The sequence below is a fragment of the Gallinula chloropus genome (genome assembly GCF_964237585.1).
Source record: "Gallinula chloropus genome assembly, chromosome: 1".
NCBI classification, from domain to species: Eukaryota; Metazoa; Chordata; class Aves; order Gruiformes; family Rallidae; genus Gallinula; species Gallinula chloropus.
This window is the reverse complement of record NC_140085.1, coordinates 200,155,694-200,177,033: the sequence shown is the minus strand read 5'-3', so window position 1 is coordinate 200,177,033 and position 21,340 is coordinate 200,155,694. Positions and strand designations below refer to the sequence as shown.

Genomic DNA, 21,340 nt, shown 5'->3' with positions numbered 1-21,340 from the left:
CCTGCGCTATGACAAAATAAGTACATGTAACTCTTATCAATGCTGACAGAATCTTTTGGGGGTTTTAGGGTCAGAAAAGACCTTCTGAGGCAGCTTGCGACATGAAAACCACCCACAATCACACCAGACAACCCCAGTCTTCCAAACCCAGCAAAATACTGTTTGGGTGGTCAAAGAGACAAGGAAACACTTGTTTTTAGGTACAGTAAGGAAAAGGGAGTCCTCAACACACGGGATCACCTCTGAAGGCAGCAAACCTGCTTGGGTGCTGGGGCAGGACCTACACCACTCACAGGGGATCAGCTCACAATGACTAAATGCTCTGGATTATTTTTAATGTGCTTGGAATAAACCCGTGCTCACAGGGAGGCCCAGCATGAGGGGCCTGGTACTGTGAAACCCCCACGTGAGCTCTGTTGGGAAGCTTTAAGTAGGGCATAAGCAGTGTATATGCTTTATATAGCCCTCCTGGAGATGTAGGTGCCTCCACCAGCCATCCTGTGCAGGCCCAGCCACGGGGCTATGATGTCCTCACCATATGCCTGAGGCTGAAGCTCACGGGGACAACGTCTACACAAGGCCCAAGCCCTATAGAAGCCATCTCCTCCAGCAAGGGCAGGATACGGCCCCTCCAGCAGACCCACCCCCCCTTGACAGCCATTACCTGCTGACCCCATACTCCGGGGGCGGCTGGTAGCGGACGAGGGCCACCTCTGCCCGAGGGGGCTGGGGGGTGGCGTAGGAGGCCTTGAGGACATCCTGTGGCGGCTGCTCGCCGTAAAAGAGCCCATGCTCCTGCACCTTGCTGCTGGGGGCCGTCGCCTTGCCTTTGTAGGGGTACTCGGGCGGTGGACCCCGTGGGTCCGTGGTCTTGCTGGGTGGCGGGGCTGCCTTGAAGCTCTTTGCACCCCCCGGGGCCGGGGGCTGCTGCTTGGCCCCGTTCCTCTCCAGTGAGAGCTGCATGATCCTCTCGCTCAGTGAGCGGACATGGCCCTGCTTCAGCTCCTTCAGTGCCTCGTCCTTATGTGCCTGCCCGCTGTTGGCCCGGTTCACCGTCGGCCTCCCCTCTGTCCTGGACTTCTGGCTGGATGTGCCATAAAAAGCCGGTGCGGCAGCAGTGGCCGTCGGTAGCGGCTGGCCTCGGAAAAACTGAGACTGGGCCTTGGCCTCCTCGTAGGTGGGGAGCTCCTCGGTGCCATGAGGAGGCTGCGGGGCCCTGGGCTGCTTCTCCATCACAGCACCGTCCCCCTGGTGCTCCTGCCCCTGTGGTTCCTGCCGCCCTGACGGCTGGACCATTGGCGGCTCTTCTGGAGCGAGGTTTTCTGCGGAAGAGAGAGTGCTGGCAGTGCTGTTGGAGGGGCCGGCGCTGCCCGTCGCCTGGTGCTGTATGGCCAGCAGGTTCATGTTCTCGCTGGGGTTGCCATACCTCAGCCGCTCCTGGATCAGGCGCTGCAGGACGGTGCCGGCTGCCACCTCGTCTGTCCCTCGCATCTCCGCCTCTGGGACCCGGCGGAAGCTGGGTGGGCGCAGGGTGCAGAGGGCCTCCTCGGCTGCCCAGGGAGAGAGAGTGAGGTCATTAGCGCTGCTGCCTGGAAGGTTCGGCCCCGCTCCCTTTCTGACACTCCTACACCCTATGGCTGCGACCCTCTGCCCAGTATGCCCCCCTGGGGCAGTGCCCTACCAGGGTCCCCCTGGAAATAGAGGGAACATGGCTGGAAGCCGGCAAAGGATGAAGGGCACTGCTCCCTGCTCACCCACCCCAGCTCATGCCTAATTCTGTCAGCAGTGACCCTGTCCTCCTCTCTCCACATTCTCTGTGCACCCCATACCCACAGCTCTAAACACCCCCAGCAAGGCAACACACAGTCAGGCAACATCACAGGGAAATTAGTCTTTTCTACGATACGCATGAGCTAAAACTCTCTGGAGATGCCTTGTGAGGCTCACCGAGGCAGCCTGTGTGGCAATGACAAACAAGATGCTGCATTTTGACAGCCAAAGTCAGATAAGTCAAATTCCATCCCCCCCAAACAAGTGCACCGCCTGCCACGATAAAAGAAAACACAGGTTGTGTCACAGAAAAACTCTGAAATGACAGTGAAAATAAAAGGATTTTAAAATGTAATTAAAGAGGAATCTGAAAGTCCCCAGTGCGGATAAAAGGGGGAATAAGCCCACAGCTCTGGGCAGAGTCCTCCCATGTTCCTAGGGAAGGAGGAGGTGCTGTTTTCAGTTCAGTTTCTTGAGGTCATTCTTGTCAACTTTCTCTCTGTCTCCCGCTGTTTCCAGTTCTCAGAGGAGTCTGTCAGAAGAACTTATATTCATTTTTTGGCATTTGAAAGTAGTTACTAAGCAAGCTTTCTCTTGAGGCCTGGTATTTCCCTGAGGTTTCATCAGTTACTGCACATGCTGTGGGATAACTTACATACAACCCAGGGGAAGAAAAGCCTTTGACTCTTAACTATGAGAATAGGTCACTTCCACTAACATTTTTGCGTCAAAGCCTTAAAGATGATTGTGGGGCTCGAGGAGGAGAGAAGATTCCCAGGTTGTTTCACTCCACACCTGCCCTACAAAATACACTTCTCATGTTTCCCCTCAGACAACGCTACTTGCCTGCCAGCCTGGCTCACTGGGGTTGCATCCTGGCCACCAGCTTTCAGAGAGTCCAACAGCTCCCTGGGCCAGAGACGCACAGACACACACCTTTACCTGTCTGCACAACATCCACCTACTTTATAGGTCTCTGCAGTTAGAGCAAACTCTTTGTGTTTTCTCCATGCTACTGCAGTGCACAGAAGCCTCACCATTCTGGACACTTGTGCAGACCTAAGTCTTCCCAAGACACCAGAAAGCTCACAGCCTGCTGTTAGACTATGCCTAAGATAAGCCTGAGGAAGTGGATAAAGCCAATGTCACATGGTCAAGGCAGCTCTTTATCATGCATCAGAAGGATTTTCACCTCTGTACTGGTCATCTGTTAGCATCCTTACATTTGGGAGACGTACTTTATTTGCCTAGCAGTTGAGGCCCAAAAGAAGTGACTACCATGAGACTTCCACAGACTGCCTGTGGTCCTGCTCCATCAACAAAAAGCTCTGGACCTCAGTCCAGGTGTGCAATGAAGAGCAGTCACATCTTGAAGGACAAGAGGAAAAGCGTCATCCTCCACAGGCAAAGGGGACAAAGAAGGGTGCATCATAACACTCAAAGGTAACTCCCCTTTGACTCTAGCAAGGATGGCCTTCAACTCTGTAAATGTTACCTGTAAATGGTCTAAACTGCTCAATTTATGCTTCCAGAGAAATCTGGACGGAAATACAGTGGTTTTGTATGGACGTGTGGCCAGGCACTTACCAGCTTTTTCTTTGGCACCAATTGTTTCAGCTGCTAGTAGAGAAACTTCATGCCTGCCTGCAAACAACTGGTGATCCTGGTAAAGAAAGCCAGCATCTTCCAGTACCTGGACTGGGCTAGTAGGCTTATAACAAACAGATGTGGAGCCTGCAAGAAAGAAGAATGAGTTGTCAGTAAATAAAACATCTTAATGACAAAATATAAAGCCATGACCTATGATAAAAGTCCAAGATGGTTTCTCGAGGATGGTTAGGTACCTGAGAAGCCACTGAGCCAGCCACCTAAATAACACATTAGCTCTGAGGAATAAGAGGCAGCCACCAAGACATCAGTCCCGCTTCTAGTACTGACCCAATCTGGCCTTGAGTTCTCCAGAGCAGACAGGGAAGGAAGGGAAGGAAGGGAAGGAAGGGAAGGAAGGGAAGGAAGGGAAGGGAAGAGGAAGGGGAAGGGTGATGACCCAGCCCCACATTCAATAGGGCTCAAGTCTGTGAAAGGCTTTACCACAAAATCTGCTCATGAATTACAGTTCAGTAACACAGAAAATTCCTGAGACATAAAATACAGTCAAGGCTGTCAAGGGAGGGAGTTTATAAATCACTTTGTCCAGATGTTCTTAATATGGTACGGAGAGGATGTAGCTGGAGGGCCATGGGAACATGTCCGGCAGACTGACTGCACGGGAGCTGCACGCCCAAACCCCGGCATCCCACAGACATCGACGTCTGGACTAGTTCCCCAGCCCCCTTCACAATCAGTGAGCAGGAAGCTCTCCTGGCAAGCAACAAGGCTCATCCTAAATCTGCTCTCAGGGCTGGCTTTCTCCTGCAGTGCTTGTTTTAAGGAGCTCCTACAAAATGCATCACAGGGGTGTTGAGACTGGAGTGACATTGGCTTGACCCCACACTTCAAGAAAGATAAGGGCAGACTGGAGAGGGTCCAAAGGAGGGCCAGGAAGATGATCAAAGGGCTGCAGAACATGCCCTGTGAGGAAAGGCTGAAGGAGTTAGGTCTTTTCTCTCTGGAGAAGAGGAGGCTCGGGAAGGATACCTCATCAGTGTTCCAGTACATAAAGGGCAGCTACAAAGAAGGCAGAAACCCTCTCTTCACAAGAAGCTACACGGAGAAGATAGGGGGCAATAGGTACAAGTTGTACTAAGAGAAGTTTTGTCTTGACATAAGAAAGGAATTCTTTACAATGAGAAGAATCATTCACCAGAACAACATCCTCAGTGAGATGGTACAGTCCCCATCACACAAGATTTTCCAGATGCAACTGGACAGGGTGGTAGACAATCTCATCTAGGCTCCCCTTCCCACACAGGGTTGAACTATGTGATCTTCTGAGATCTCTTCCAACCTCTGCTGTTCCATGATTCCATGATTTTCCACTTCCTACTTACTTGAGGTCCAAACCCTGGCGGTGAGCATCTCCTGGCCCCAAACACCCTGGTGCAGCAGGGACACAGCAGAATCACTCTACATTTACACCACCGTCTGCCATAGGTTTTACAGTAAGGGAATGGCCATCGACCTACAGCACTTGCTGCTGCTGAGGGACTTGCTTGTGCAGGAGGAGGGTTTGCAGTGGCACCATCCATCCCATCAAAGCATCTGTCCATCGCAGTGGGGCAGGAAGCCCATGAGCACAGGGACCATAAGCACCCTGCTCTGCAAGGGAAAAAGCATCAGCCATGGATTATCTGAACTTATTAATCCTTAACACTTGGTTTGTGCTCAGCTACCTGCATGCTCACTGGCATATATCACACTGGGAACTTGCTTTGCTCTCCTTATGTCATCACTAACCCTGTGCCCCTGCATGGAGCAGGGCAGCAGAGGGGTAGCATGGGGCAGGATCCACCCCATCCTCTCTACAGGCATGAAGATGCAGATACTATTTTCTCCTGTGCCCAGAGGAGAAAAAAAAATGGGCATTTCTACAAAATGTTAATGAATTCACCACTTCACCATTCATGTTATGCATGAATGTGTACAGTAGTTATCTATATTTGGAGAGAAAGAGGCAAAGATTGCTCACTTGAGTAGATCTAAGCTGAATATGTTCGTGAAAATGAGTAGGGTTGACTGGTCTGGAATTAGTGCTGATGTTGATAAAGATCCAATAAAAAAATCTCAAGAACTCTAATTTCCAACCTTATTACTCTATTTTGGTACAAAGTAACAGTAGAGACACCCGTCATTGTTCCTCCACACACATGGTCCTGCCTTGGAATAGGGAATTCTGTGTGAAACGGGAGTTTTGTGCCCAGGCGTGTTTTATGAATAAAAGGGGGATTGGTGTGAAATGAAGAAAATCAGCACATCTAAGGAAGATGAGCAGTTTCAAGCATTACAGGAGACCTGAACAGCCAGCAGCTACCAGCTCAGCCTGACCACTCACCAAACAGACCTTAAAAGAAACAAACAGTTACTAAAATTGTACACTCGCTTGCTGCATTTTGAGTCTGTAGGCAGCTTAGGGTCATGGTTTCAACTTTTCCAAGATGCAAAGTGGAGAATAAAGACCTGTTTTGTCTGTAACAAGAGCAGAAACTCCCCCCTAACTGCTTGTCTTTGGGGGCTATGGCCATAGCAAAGAAATACTGTACTAAAGTCAGGACTGGTAAATGCCAGCATCTATTAAACTGCTCAGCTGCATCAGAGTCAAAATCAAGTGGCTAGGATTCAGGCAGAGACCAGTGCACTTTGTTGCACCTATGGTGCTGTTTTATCATCACTTTGGTGGTTTGACCCTGGCTGGAGGCCAGACGCCCACCAAAGCAGCTCTATCACTCCCCTTTTCAGCTGAACAGGGGAGAAAATATATATTGAGAGATTCAGGAGTTGAGGTAAGGACAGGGAGAGATCATTCCGCAGTGAGTGACGTGGGCAGAACAGACTCAACACGGAATTTAAAAAAAAAATAAAATCTAATTTACTTCACTACACACACACAGTGAAACCAGAGTAGGATAATGAGAAGTACAACCAAATCTTAAAAATCCTCCCCCACACCCCTCCCTTCTTTGCACACCCAACTTTATCACAGATTCATAGAATTTTAGGGGTTGGAAGGGACCTCAAGAGGTCATCAAGTCCAATCCCCCAAAATGATTATTCATGATTTCTCTCCCTTCTCCCCCCTCCCAAGTGTCACAGGGGGAGACAAGGAATGTGGGTTTGGTCAGAATGGAGGTTTCAGTCAGAAAATAAGTTGTTTTCCTTCTTAGCGGGAGGTAGGAGACATTCCTCACACCTTTCCCCTGCTGCAGCGTGGGGTCCCACCCACAGGAGACAGTCCTCCATGAACTCCTCTAACCTGAGTCCTTTCTATTGGGGTGTCAGCTCTTCACCAGCTGCCCCAGAGTGGGTCACTGCTATGGGGTGCAGTCATAAATCATAGAATGTCTCTCAGTCTCTCAAGCCCAGACTGCTCCAGCCTGGTCCTCCATGGAGTCACAAGTCTTCCCCATTAATCTGCTCTGGTGTGGGCCTCTATCTCCATGGAATGCAAGTTCTGCCAGAAGCTTGCTCTGATGTGGGTCACAGCATCTTCCATGTTTCCACCTGCTCCAGCGTGGGGCCTCTCCATGGGCTGCAGGTGGGGTCTCGGCCTTTTTCATGGGCTGCAGGGGACACCCGCTCCACCATGGGTTTCTCCACAGGCTGCAGGGGCATCTTTCTCTTCAGCACCTGGGGTGCCTCCTGCCCCCCTTCCCTGGCCCTGGTGTCTGCACAGTTTCTTACATTTTCTCATTCCCTTCTTTGAGGGCAAAAAGCAGCTGCTTGCAGTTTTTTTCTCCTAAATGTGATTCCCAGAGGCACTGTGACCACCACTGATGGGCTCGGCCTTGGTCAGCAACGACTCCGGCCTTGAGCCGGCTGGTGTTTGCCTGGAGAGAGCCCAGTCCATAAACATCACCTCCTCAATTGCCATATACATGGTAACTTTTACAGCCAACCCTGTAAGACAAAACGACGTTTCTGTCCTGTTCAGTCCTTGCTGAATTGGGCAGCCGCTCCAGGCCTTCATTTCTGCATCTCTACTGACTCTCCCACTTCAAAATTATCATCTGACACCAATTAATTTGGGGTTTTTTGTTTGTTTTTGGGTTTTTTAAAGCTAAACATGCATTGCGCCACACAGAAGCAGACGTCTTACCCTGGAGGGTTACTAAACAGCAGCACAATTTATTTGAAGATTCAAAACTACTGCAGTGAATCATTTGAGAAGATCAACACCAGACAGTCAGCAAGGACCCAGAGACAGAGAAGCAATGCTTAAATATTTCCTGTTTCTGATGTGGTTTCAGTCTGGTTTTGAGAAGGATCTAAAGCAAAACCTCATAGGAAGCTTGCTGCTGTGACATTACGGGAAAGCCACAGTCATAGAGCAGTAACAGCATCCCCAAGCAGCAGATCGCCTCCTCAAAAACACACTTGGAGAAGACAGTTCTCTTACAGCCAAACTGTACTACTCTTACCTTCAGTAAAACACCAAAAACACCCATTATGCACAGACAGCTTGCTGCTATTTAGAGGCAACACCTCGAGGCAAAATTGGGGTGATGAGTTTCCGCATCACACTCTGCTGCCCGCCCGGGGACTGCTCTGTGGCACAGCCAGCACTGCTGGCACACACGGCTCCTCCTCTGCCACCCAAAATGCCACACAGCCAAAAAAAACCCCACAGAGCTCCTCCAAAATAATCCTCTTCCCATTTGTACCCTACTGACCTAGTGGTTCAAAAGACACCGAGGTGTCTCAAATACCATCCAAAGCAATCAACTGAAATTAAATAGTAAGTAAGGTGGCTTTACACTTTCCTATAAACCCTGCCGCGGTTTGTAAGGGAGGTCCAAGAATGACAGAACAAAAATGACATCGTTTCCAAGCCCACATCTGTCCTCCTGTTTCACAGCCAAGCCAGAAAGGAGTACAAATACCTTATTCCACATTTAAAGCATTCGCCCTGCCCTGCTGCTTCATAAAAGAATCACAGGTCAACAAGAAAGAAAAATAATTATTTAAGAGAAATAACAAAAGGATGGTTGAAGGGCTCCAGGGTCCCAGGGGCTGCCTGAAGGCCATGCCATGAATCTCCAAGGGCAAACCCATCAGTCCCTCCAATGGCTGCAGGGACTCTCCATCAAGGCTGGACAGCCATCCATGTACATCCCAGCCAACAAACCTTAGTTTCTCTCCCAAACATCAGCGCAGTTTCAAGAGGGAGTTGCCATACCATGGCCACATAGCCATGCCCCACTCTCAAGGCTGGGAGGAAGATTTGTGTTTCCTTTGGCTCAGAAAAAAAAAAACAAACAAACCCAACTTACTTGTCCTGTTTCTTGGTTTAGGCACTAAAAGTGGAGGCACTACTTCCAACAGTGGCACAAAGGATGCTCTCCGTACCTCCAGCAGATCTCCTCCAGTGGTGCTCCAACTCCTTTGCAGCCCCAGCTCTGATAAAGTGCAGGGGGTCAGGCAGGTGTTGGAGATCGTTTCCCATCATCAACTCCCTGAAGTTTTTTAGGTCATTTTTTGGGTTGGCCTCACACACCATAATTCTGCCTGGGAAGCTCACATCTACTCCCAGCGCTCCTCAGCCCCGCAAGGACTGTACAAGCATCGCTAGTATTATTTTCACGGGAGCAGAGCAACATCTTGCAGGACAGAAATCCAACCCAGATAACACACACCAGATGTGAGCAAGCAACACCTCTCATTTCCCACATGAAAGCCAGGGATCTGCCACATCTGAGCTGGGAGAAACCTCACTTCTGTGCCTGGCAGGATTCACCAGACCAAGCCCCCACTCCACAGCTCCCTGTCCTGGGGAAAGAAGTTCTCATCCTAGTATTAGCTCCAGGATCTACACTGTGCTGTTCCCTTGTTCAAGAACTGCTCCTGGAGTCTCCCAGCTCAGGTACCGACATTTCACTCTCCAAAAAGTACCTCATCCAAGAAAGCACTAACAAGACTAATGAGAAAAGGTGATAGAGGCAGCCAAATCCCACCTCTCCCAAGGAATTGTACTAACACATCCAAAGTTAACTGCCAATAGGGATGAACACTTTCTGTGAAAGCTCAGCCCCACGAGCTTATTTTCATATATGTTTCCCCTCAGAAAAAAAAAAATAACAACAAAGCAAGCAAGCAAAAAACCTGCAAGTGAAGTGAAGCAAAGGCGCCTTGAAAGCGGCTCCCAAACCTGGCACGAGATCAGATGGATATTGGAAAGAGCAGAGCCAATCTGCCTGCCCGGTAGAAGCCCCACGGATGCCCATGCCTCCTCACCTCCCCGACGAAATCAAGTACATGGGTATGTGGGGGCAAACAGTGCCCATCACAGCTCCTTCATCTCGGATGGTCACAGGTTTTATAATGTTAGAATAATCTGCTGTTTTTTTCCCCGCTGTCCCAGGCTCACCTCTGGAGGAGAGGCAGAACGTGGACAGTGTTTTCATCGCAGTTTCAGGCACGGAGCAGTTACCTGGGCATCAATTCTATGGAGGAAGGGGATGCATGTTCCTCCCCAGGTGGCTGCGCTAGGCTCTGCACAAACGTGCCCATCATTAGGGTCTCTGTATACTGTAAGCTAGAAATCTGCCTCTGTAGCTGTACCACTGAGCCTGCAATAAGCAGCCAGCCTAAATTTATTCACAGAATTGAATCAATAATTGAAATTTCCACCGTGATCAAAGTGCCAGCGGCAGAATGACGACTGACATCAGCATTGCTGCTCTGAGATAAAAGGGTAAGTATTATTCTGAGCTGAAATTAAGGGAAGGAACTCTCAGTAAAAAAGTGAAATACAAAGTCTGACATGGAGCTTGCGAGCGAGACGACACTTCTTCTACAGCCACACCACTTGTCAGCACAGCAAAGTGCCTGCAGACATTTTCACTATGCCCTAAATTCTGATTTACAAGCCATAAAAAAGAAAAAAAAAATAAAAAATTCCAAGATAAAAATTCATCCTGCAAACTCCTAGGGAAGGGCTTCTTTGTTCCACTGAGGAAAAAAAGAATCATAAATCGAGCAGCTATGACATACAGACAAGACACTCGCAAAGTGGGAGTTTAAGCTATGATTAACTTTGCTGTACTTACTGCTTTTAAAAACGATCACGTTACAGAAAAGCACCGGCATGATCCATGTCACTTGGATATTTAAGCCTTTCCATTAATTAACCAGAAGAGAAATAGGACCTAGGACTGTGGATCATTCAGTCTAGTTCCTCATTACTTCAGGCAACGGTATTATAAACCTCCCTTCTTGAACTGAACAAACAGCATCTGAAGACTATGGGGTTTTCACCCCATTTGGAGGAGGTTTCGGGATCCTCTTCTTCAGATACACACGAAGTATTCTGCTCGGTTCCCGCTCAGTCACTCACACCCCTCTTTATCCATCTATTTTTTTTGCCAGTGGTGTCCTTTAGGTTAAATAGCTTTCTCCCTGAGTCATTCCCACAAACTTGCAGCGTACAAAGGAGCCTGGGATAAGGACAGAACAAAAATAGTACAAAGACTGTACAGTACTCTCTAACCGAAAATGCAGGCATTGAACTCCATGGGATGGATCTTCAGATTTCCAGAGCATTTCCTTCTTCCCTCAGACAGGCAACAAACCATAGGCTAAGGATCCACGGCGCTTCATCTGATCCGTGGGAAGAACTACGTGATACCCCTACACCGAGTGGAGCCTTTGCCTTATTCTTAAGCGTCGCGTCTGAAGGAAGAAGAAATTAAACTGCCTTCCCACCAGAATATATATTAAAATTATGAGCCTCCCGTTATTATTATCATTACACACAATTTATATTCAGCCACTTTTAGAACGCAGAAATTTAATAAAGGTATTATACACAGAAGCGTTAACAAGATAATTGCCTTTAGTTTCTGCTCCCAGATGGCTGAGCTTAGATTTAAAACAGGGAAAATCACCGTAACGGCTGACAGTGTGGAGCCATCGCCTCCAAAGTCCCTTGAATATCGCCCCAAAAATGGTCATGGGCAGGGGGCACATGTCATCACTGGCAGGGACCCCCCGTCCAGCCCAGGTAGCCATCCTGGGAGAGAGGTACCTCTGAGAAGTGCCTCTGCGGGATGCAAGTGCCCAGCCCAGACCCCTGGGGAGGTCCCTGGAGCCTCCTGCCCTCCAGGCACCCTGGGGGGCCCCTGTGGCACCACTCAGCCCGGCAGGGCCTTCACTGACAGCCTGCTGCACGTACACATTGAGGGGGGATGGCAGAGGAATAACGCTCCTCTAATTATTTCCGTTGGGTTAGGCCTTAAATGGAGACTGACTTATGAATTAAAATGCTTTCAGTAAAAAGCTATTCATTAAAATAAATCGAATTAAATTAATAAAATAATTTCATTACCTCCCAGCCTGAGCCTTGATGACTGGAGTTTCTGCTGCCTAAAGCACACTCATCTTCCTGCTAACCATTACGGTCAGAGCAGACAATCCCAAGCACGGCCCAACTAGTTAATCCCAGGGGTTTTCCTGCCATGCAGTGTTCTCCTATGGATCACCCTGCTCCTCGAAAGGCGCTGCCTCGACACATGCCGGCCACCAGTGCCTGGCTTGCACAGGTAGGACCCACTACAACTCAAAGACGTGGTACAGGCGTGCGTGGGGACAAGCACAGCCGTGGGACATGCCGGGGCTGTGGCAAGGCCACCGAGAGGCCGTGACAAGCGAGCGTGCCAGTAAATACCACAGGACCCGCAGCTGCACGGAGGGCTGGCTTCACCGCAAGGCAAAGCTCCGCTCTCACCCGTGCTGGTCCAAATCCAGGGTAACTTCACCCACTTCTACAGATTTACTCCAGATTTACACCCAAGGCAGCATCCCACCTTCTGAAAAAGTCACTTAAAGGACCAAAAAAGAACAGCTACACTTCCCAAGCACAACGTCTCACTAGAAAAGTCGCCTTAACCAATTTTTTACAGAGGTGGTGGTGTTCTTGTTGTTATTAATGTAATTTGCTATCTACTTCCATCTATTCCTACTCCTGCCCTGAGCCGAAAGCAGGCTGTTCCATTTAAGAATTCAGGACACAAATGGGAACCAGATTACATCCATCCCAAAGCTGCCAAAAAGCAATTGCTGTATGAAACCAAAAATCCTCCCGGGATTTTTCCCAAATCTGCAAAATATTCCTGAACACTAAAGTTTCCACTGGGACTATTACATTAGCAGATAGTCTCTGTGTGAAAACCTGAGCATGCAGCAGTCCTCCTAATGGTTTCCAGGACAAGGAAGCTGCCCAAGGCACGTACTCCCACCTTCACACTGAATAACATTTATAACAGTTCTGGCCTTTAAAGCAGCTCATATAGGCCTATCAGTTCTTTAAAAAATGGCACTGGGGACTAGCAGGCGTTACTTTCCTGAAGGAAATCCGCAGTGTGCAGCAGTAACATCTCCAAGTCGTCCCAAAAAATAGAAAATGTGATTATATATAATATAAATATATATTTATATATAAGTATGTTTATAAGTATGTAAAGGGTAAGACTCGGGAGGATGGAGCCAGGTTCTTTTCAGCGATGCCCAGCGACAGGACAAGGGGCAATGGGTGCAAGCTGGAGCATGGGAAGTTCCATGTGAACAGGACAAACTTCTTCACTGTGAGGGTAATAGAGCCTTGGGACAGGCTGCCCAGAGAGGTTGTGGAGTCTCCTTCTCTGGAGACATTCAAACCCCACCTGGATGTGTTCCTGCGTCGTTTAGTCTGGGTGATCCTACTCTGGCAGGGGGGTTGGACTAGGTGATCAGCCAAGGTCCCTTCCAACTCCTAACATTCTGTGATTCTGTGAAACCTCCACATCCCAGAGCCTGGCTGAGCCTGACCCCCTGGGCAGCCCCACACACATCCCTCCCAGGGCTGCTACAAACCCCCTTTGGTGCATCAGCACCAAATAATGCCTTTAGCTCCGTGCAGATGCTTCCTCAGAGAGGAGCTCTTATGAGGAGCACCAGATCTGTCTCTGGGCATCAATCCCTCCATCCGGGATGCTACAAGCGGTTTGGTTCAAAACGCTGTGTGCAGCCAGGACCCCAGGAACTACCCCTGCACCCACCCATGATGCTGCAGGTACACGGAAATGAAAAACAAGAACAACCACCAATCCTGTGGGCATCAGGGTTTCAGAGGCAGCACATGCTTGCATCGCTTGAAGCTGCCCTCCTCCAGCAGCCAAGTGCTTTCCAGTGTAAGAGGGAAAGCAAAGTTCACCCTGCCAAACGTGCAGGCAGAGAGCAAAGAGGAGCAGTGAACAACAGGACAGAGGATGATAGACAAGGAGGTGATGGGAGAGCTCCCACCAGCCCCACACAGCCCAGGGAAACTGGGGGGCCCAGTGACTGCAACGCTGTGAGGCACATCCCTATTTAACAGCCTAAAACCAGCCCTGACTTTATCTCCTCAGGTGAGATGAGCACGGCTGGGCTAAGGCAGCACCCAGTGCAGGTTTTATCACGGGCTCACACCCACCTGATATTCCCTGTCCTCACCACTCAGGCATTTCTTGGTAACATATTTATGGGACCCTTTTAAGAGCTTTTCTGGCCATTAGTAATAGCTACATATATAGAAAAAAAAGTATAAATAATCAGTGTATTTTATATTCACATGTAGTCTGATATAGCTACATATTTGTAAATGCATAAAGATATAAAACGTAGAGAAATGTATACATATCTCTACATTTATGTAAAAATACATATAAAATACTATATATATTCATATGAATATACCTATCTCCATGCACACCTGTGAGCAGGAACAGCACTGCCAGCTAGCTGTGCAAAGGGAAGACCAGGGGACTCCTCACCTTCGCGGCCACCCCTCTCTCTCAAAGCTTTTTAAGGTTTATTTTTATACAAAGAAAAGACAAAACCTGAGCTGGGCGGGCGCCAGCCAAGGGCCTTGCAGACGCCTCAGTGGCCAGATCTGGGTCTGGCAGCCCCAGCGCTGCTCCCCACGCAGCTGCTCCCCGCTCCCGGGAGGCTCACGCAGCACCAGGAAAGACAAACAAAAAACCCACCTCTTTCCAGAGGAAAAAGAACAAGCAGCGACCTTCCTGTATTTCAAACTGAATCACAAGACCTGGCAGAAGGATTCGGGTTAAATTCACGTGGGGGGTTGTTGGGGGTTCCCCCCTCCTCTTCCAGTGATTTTATTTTTCAGGCAGGGGTTTATCTTTGTTCTGGCTGCAGGGGCAGGAAGGTTGAATGTAAGAGTTCCCTCTCACCATCCCCCTACAGCAACGACGTGAGAAAACGCTGTCCCGGCGTGGGAGGCCCTTCCTGCACCTCACCCTGCCGCCGGCTCGGCTCTCCCCACGCTCCCCGCAGCGGGACGCGGCCGCGCTCGCCCGGGCCTCGGCGGAGGAGCGGGATGGGATCCGCCGCCAACCCCGCGGGTGCTCCCGAGGCGGCGGGGGGGGGGGGTGGGGGTGGGGGTGGTGGTGGTGTTCCTCCGAGGCCTCTCCCGCTCCTACCGGGTCGCAGGGCCAGGACCAGCGGTGACAACCTGGCGCTGAGGGACCCGCGGGGCCGCCGCGATCGCTACTGCGGAAACACAAGCGGCTGCTCCGGGTCCAGCTGGAAACATTCCCCCTGCGGTCCCGGCCGATCGCTTCGCTCTACCCCGGGAAAGGACAACCCAGGGCGGCTTCCCCTCCGCGCCCGACACGTTCCTCCTTCGAAATCGACCGCAAACGTCCCGGTTGGACCGGGGGCTGCTCCGGCGCTAAGCCCGGGCTCGCAGCCCCGCCTGGTTTTGCCTTTCCGGAGCGGAGAAAATTCGCAGAAGTACTCGGGGAGGGCTCAGGGCGAGGAGAAACATGGAGTGTCCCGCGGCCGGCCGGGCCGGGCTGGGCTGGGCTGCTCGGCCCTAACGGTGCAGCGGGGTGGGGGGAGGATAAACTCGCCCCCGCTCCCGCACCGGGTGGGGTGTCCACGCAGCCCGGGGGTAGCCGGGTGTGCCGGGTCCAGGAGCCTGACGAGCAACGCCCAGGCCTTACCGTAACTGCCCCTCCGGGAGGCAGCGGGGCGCATCCCCGGCGTGCGGCGGGCCAGTTCCCGGGGGAGCTACGGGGCAGGTCCCGGGGGAGCGGCGGGGCGCCTCCCCGGGGAGCAGCGAGCCCAGAGCGGCCCGACACTCCCACGCAGCGCCCGCTCCAACGCACGGGCGGGTACGAGCAGGTACATCCCGCCCCGGCGCTCCCGTACACGCCCGTACGCACCCCGGCGCAACCCCCGGTACACACGTGGACAAAACCACACGCACTCCCACGCCCGCGGGCGCGCGTGTGCGCGCACACGTACGCACGGACACGCACCCCCGCGCCCCCCGCCGCCGTTACCTCCGGCTCCGCGCCCCGCCGCCCCCGGCAGCACCTTGGCCATCCGCGCCGCTCCCCGCCGCCCCCAGGCGCGCACCGCCGGCCGCCGCGGGCCGGGCCGGGGCGGGCAGCGCGGCGGGGGCGGGGCCAGCCTCCGGGGCGGGGCCAATCGGCGGGGGGCAAGGAAGGGGCGGGGCCGAGGTGGGGCGGGGCGGGGCCGGGCGCCTCCCGGGGGGGCAGCGGCTGAGTATCGGCCGGGCACGTTCCCGGGCGGCACGGCCGTGAGCGCCTGCTGCCCGGGCGGCGGGGAAGTCCAGCTACCAGGGGTGGGCAGCGGGCTTCGCTGGAGCTCCGCAGCCCCAAACGGAGCCGCTGAAAACACTTGGGTGCCTCACGCTGGGGTGAAGCTGTACGGCAGCGCGGCCTCCCTGCCTCCTGCCCGGGGGATGCTTGGGACGCCTCCTTGGGTCACCTCCTTGGGACGCCTCCTTGGGACGCCTCCTTGGGTCACCTCCTTGGGACGCCTCCTTGGGTCACCTCCTTGGGACGCCTCCTTGGGACGCCTCCTTGGGTCACCTCCTTGGGACGCCTCCTTGGGTCACCTCCTTGGCACACGAATCCTGTCCGAAACACAAACGCAAGCTCCCCGCATCCCACCCCCAGCAGCTACAGTTCCTGACTGAGTGGAGCATCTCCAGAGGTGCCCTTCCCTCCGTGTTGGTGTGCAAGGCGGGGTGACAGTTGGGTACCATCCCTGCAAGTGAGTGTCTGTCTGAAACATTGGAACTGAGCACAGAATGACTGGTTTGGAAAAGACCTTTAAGATCATCAAGTCCAACCATTCCTGTCCTATGTTAAACCATATCCCTGAGTGCCTCATCTACCCGTCTGTTAAACACATCCAGGGATGGTGACTCAACCCCCTCCCTGGGCAGCCTGTTCCAGGCCCTGACAACCCTTCTGGGGAAGAATTTTTTCCTAATGTCTAATCTGAACCTGCCCTGGTGCAGCTTGAGCCCATTCCCCCTCATCCTATCATCTGTTGCTTGGGTGAAGGGACCATGTCCCACCTCTCTACAACCTCCCTTCAGGTAGATGTAGGTGGTGATAAGGTCTCCCCTCTGCCTTCTCTTTTCCAGACTAAACATCCCCAGCTCCCTCAGCCTCTCCTCATAAGGTTTGTCCTCCAGCCCCTTCACCAGACTGGTTGCCCTTCTCTGGACATGCGCCAGGACCTCATATTCAGTCATCAGTCAACCAACACCCTGAGGTCCTTCTCTGACAGGTAGCTTTCCAGTCACTCTTCCCAACTATTAGATGCAACTATTTTCTGCATCCCTGAGGTGACCTCACCCAGGATGGGGTTATGCTCAAGCAGGAGAGCAGAGAACTGCAAATTCTCCCCCCTGTTTGAGGGGCACATAAGGGAACAATGGCATCCCTGGCCTCCTCAAGGGAAAAAACACAGGCTAGAGTGTAGGGTACCAGGCTTGGACAAGAGAGGGTGTCCTCTTTGAGTATCTGAATAGATTAGGTATCTCAGAGTAAATTAAACCCCAAATCCTGTTTTTGGATGCCTAAATCTTCTGCATGATGAAGTTGGGTGAGGGCACTGCTCACTGAGCCCAGTTCAAAATAGCAGCTCAAGTGCTGCTTTTTGTCACACTCCAGCTTCATCATTTGGTTGGACAAAATAGGACACAATATTTTGGTTGGCTATTTTGCTTCACAGCCCATGTCACGGGCACCTGGATGATTCCAGTGCAATCTGTCCAAGAAGACCTGGCCAGTCCAAGGGCTTATTTTATTTCTCATTCTGGCCCCACAGTCTATGCTCCCCTTTTACCTACTCCTGGATGATGTATGGTGATGATTTCGGTGCTAGAAGAACAAATATATCAAGCAAACGGATTAACTGCTGTCTTGTCTTTCAGTAGCATCACAAGGACCTTGTGAACCATGCCATTATGTTTCCAAGGAAAACAGACTTTTTTTTTCCCTTCTTAGGTCTCTTTTCCCTCACATTATTCATTTTCTGGTGCATGTTGCCAAGTGATGTTAAAAGTCTTTTTCCAGTTCAGCTCTATTTTGATTTGATGAACTAAGGATGGCAGATTGGAGATGGAGCTCTCTAATGCCTCTGCTGCTAGATGCACCTGATAACAACTGCTGGGGATCTGTGTCTGCCCAGGAGGGCAAAGTAATCACTGCTCAAGCTTCTCCATTTTGAAGCTCTGTTGATTTTATATAATATATATATATATACATATATATACACATATATATATGTATGCATATTTATCACACAGAGTCACCTCCAGAGAAGGAGACTCCACAACATCTCCGGGCAGCCTGTCCCAGGGCTCTGCCACCCTCACAGTGAAACAGTTTTCTTTATGTTCACATGGGCATATATTTTATATAGATAAAATATATTGTTCTCCCCATTAATTTTAATAGGTTAACTATTTTTATAGTTTTACATATACATATGATTATTTACATTTTTATTTATATTTATATATATTCAAATTTTTATGTTGTTGCTCCACTGATTTTGAAGAAGGAAAGAAGTTCACCTTTCTACCCTTTTTGGTCCTATCCTACTCATCTGGGGCCAAGCACCACCACAACCCGGGTTGTCAGCCCAGCAGAGTGGAGCACACAGTGCCATCTCACTTTGCTACCTCCCTCCAGCTGCTCCCTGGTAACTACAGACCCAGCAGACACACATGATCCATGAGCTGGAAGCTCATGTCTGTTATACCATGCCACAGAGAATAAACACCTCTCATGGATTTCCCACCCATTTCAGTGAGCTGTACGGGAAGGGAGAAGCATTTCCAGGTGCCTCCCTGGCTTGGTTGTTGGCAGCCCTCTGGATCACTCAGCATCCCAGCACCATCCCGAATCCCTGGCAGCTGGGAAGCTCTAAGAGGTTGGTACCACCAGACCCAGGGCTGGGTGGCCGTGGCCGTGCAGAAGGAACGCAGCCACCCCAGCCTGCAAGCACACCCGAGTTCAGACACTGCATTTGCACCCACCCATGCGTGTAATCCCACAGATTCCCCACACTGCAAGCAAACAAACAGTTGTCCCTCTCCATCTGACGCTGCAGGAACCCCAAATGCCTGCCTGCACTTTCACTGCTTGCTGTCACTGCTGCTTTTAGTGACAGCCGATGGGCAGCCAGAGAGCTACAGCCGCGTTAATGCCGCCGTCCGCGGCACCGGGGCCCACCACCACCCGGGATGGGGTGGGTCACCGCCGGTGCTGTGTGGAGACCACAACAAGAGCTGAACCAAGAACTAGGAATACACAACACAGAAAGCTTCACCCAGGTAAGCTCAGTACATGAATGCTGCAAAGCCTTTGAACATGACAGATGCCCTTACCATTATCTCAGGTGGAGATAGTCCTGTCTCTTCTGGATAGCCACAGGCTCCACCAGCCCCGCAGAGACCCTTCTACCCATCCTCAGCATCCTCCAAGCATTTCTAGCTACTGAGCGGAGGCAAATCCTCTTGCAGCGCTGGAGCAGCGCTTTCTAAACCACATCTGCAAAAAGGTTTTTAAGCAATCTTGCTACCAAGCAGGCAGTGAGCTCAGAGGCTCAGGGAGCCCCAAAGAATCTCATCCTGCTAAATTTAATAGCCCCTGTTAAGATCCCCACAATGACAACCGCGTGTATTTATCAGGTCCCCTCTGATAGGCACTTAACAGGCAGCGTCGTATTTAGAGGCAGCAGAAATTTCTCCTCACATCTGTTTTTCCAGTTCTGCCAAAGAGCTTTCATTTTTCTCTAATAACTTGACCTGTTTGGTTTCTGGCAGAAGGCGGCTAAAGCAGAGCACTCGCTCCCTGGATTCGCTCCAGGACGGGATGAGGTCAGGACAACAAAGAAAAAGGAACAGCTGGATGGCTGTGAAGCAGTGGGAACAAACAGGGTAGGGACCAGGGCTTTTTCTTTCTTTCCCTTTTTATTTGCCCAATGGGATTTCATTCCTGGGTGTATTTATTCCCTGGGCAGCTGGTATCACAAATCCATTGTTTCCGGCAAGCCAATCTTGTGGGGAACCTCCTCCAGCAGCCTGACCATACCCAGGGTGCAGGTATAAACAGCACAGCCAGCTAATTCCTCCTCTGGTCAGCCCTGGAGAAATGTGAGGTGCAGGTCTGAGGGGTTTCCACTGAGATATTGCATCTCCTACACAAGCATTTCCAGCTTCATTTTGGTGAGGTGGGGTTCATACCCCATGCTCCCAGATTATTTTTCCAGTTTATCACTTTCTCATTAGTCTGCCCAAAGCTTTCTGGGCTGGGGCCTTTCACCTGGCATTTTTCAATCAGTCTCCTTTCTTTTTTTCGGATTTCAGCTAAACCATCTTAAAGCAGCAAGCAGAAAAACAAATCACCAGTGAAGCAGAAAGGATGTGGAAAAGAGTAGAGAGATGAGAGAATGGAAGACAGGAAGAAGACATGCAAGCACAGGAGAGAGACTGCAAAGCAGTCTGCACATGTTCCCTGTTCGGAGAGTTTATTTCTCTCCCTGTCCTCACTTTCTCCACGGCCAGAAATTCCACCTCTGGATTTGCCAAGGAGACAATGCAGCATTCCTCTGCTGGCCCACAAAGCAAGTGTGAAATGTTCTGGTTTAATAATTTACAGAACAAAAGGAACACAACAGTCACCGTCTGATTATCTGATTCATATCTGCTGAAATCCAGCAACCAAAGCTGTGGGAGAGGAGAGACAGATGAAGAAAGGAAAGGGAGAGGAGGTGTGGGGTTGGTTTGGTTTGGTTTTGTCTTCTGGTTAGTCACTGTGGACTTAAGTAAATACAAGAAGGACCATGCTGGATTATACTGAAGTCCAGGAGCCCTTGGTGTTCTCCCTGACGTAGCCTCTGGGGGATGACTGCAGAGAAAATGCAAGCAACAGTACAGCTACAGATGTGGTTTCCTCTAGTACATGATCCTGTTTCCTTTCCTGAGCCGGAGGTTGTGGCTGAATCACCAGACTTAAGAGCCCTTCATAGACCTTTCTTCCATGATGTTTTCTATTGAATTTTTGATCCCATTCATACTTTTGGCACCCTGGACATTCTTTGGCAGTGAGTAGCACAACATCATTGTGTGTTGAGTGAAGACATACTTCCTTTGGGACGTTTTAAGCCTTTCCTTATTTCACAGAATCTCAGACTGGTTGGGGTCAGAAGGAACCTCTGGAGATCACCTGACTCAGCCACCCTGCTCAAGTAGGGCCACCTAGAGCCAGTTGCCCAGGACTGCATCTAGACAGCTTTTGCTTGTCTCTGAGGTGTGAGACTCTACCACCTCCCTGGCCAACCTGTTTCAGTGCTTGGTCACCCTTGCAGTAAAAAGTGTTTCGTGATGTTCAGAGAGAACATCCTGTGTTTCAATTTTTGCCTGCTGCCTCTGGTCCTGACACTGGGCATCACTGAAAAGAGCCTGGATCCATCCTCTTTACAACTTCCCTACAAGTATCAATAGATATTGATGAGATCCCCCAAGCCCTCTCTTCTCCAAGCTGATAAGATCTTGGCTCTCTCAGCCTTTCCTCATAGAAGAGATGCTCCAGTCCCTTCATCATCC

General features: G+C 50.8%; 1 protein-coding gene across 1 annotated transcript in view; it reads right to left on the bottom strand.

Moving 5' to 3' along the window:
• Window positions 1-15,798, bottom strand: part of AMOTL1 (angiomotin like 1) — a 63,149-nt gene extending 47,351 nt beyond the window's left edge. The window contains exons 1-3 of the mRNA XM_084279213.1: window positions 15,747-15,798; window positions 3,358-3,504; window positions 665-1,550 (exon numbers count right to left, since the gene is read on the bottom strand). Coding sequence (XP_084135339.1) covers window positions 665-1,550; window positions 3,358-3,504; window positions 15,747-15,789 — 1,076 coding nt within the window. The 5' untranslated portion in view covers window positions 15,790-15,798. The remainder of the gene's footprint in view (window positions 1-664; window positions 1,551-3,357; window positions 3,505-15,746) is intronic.
• Window positions 15,799-21,340: the final 5,542 nt, after the last annotated feature.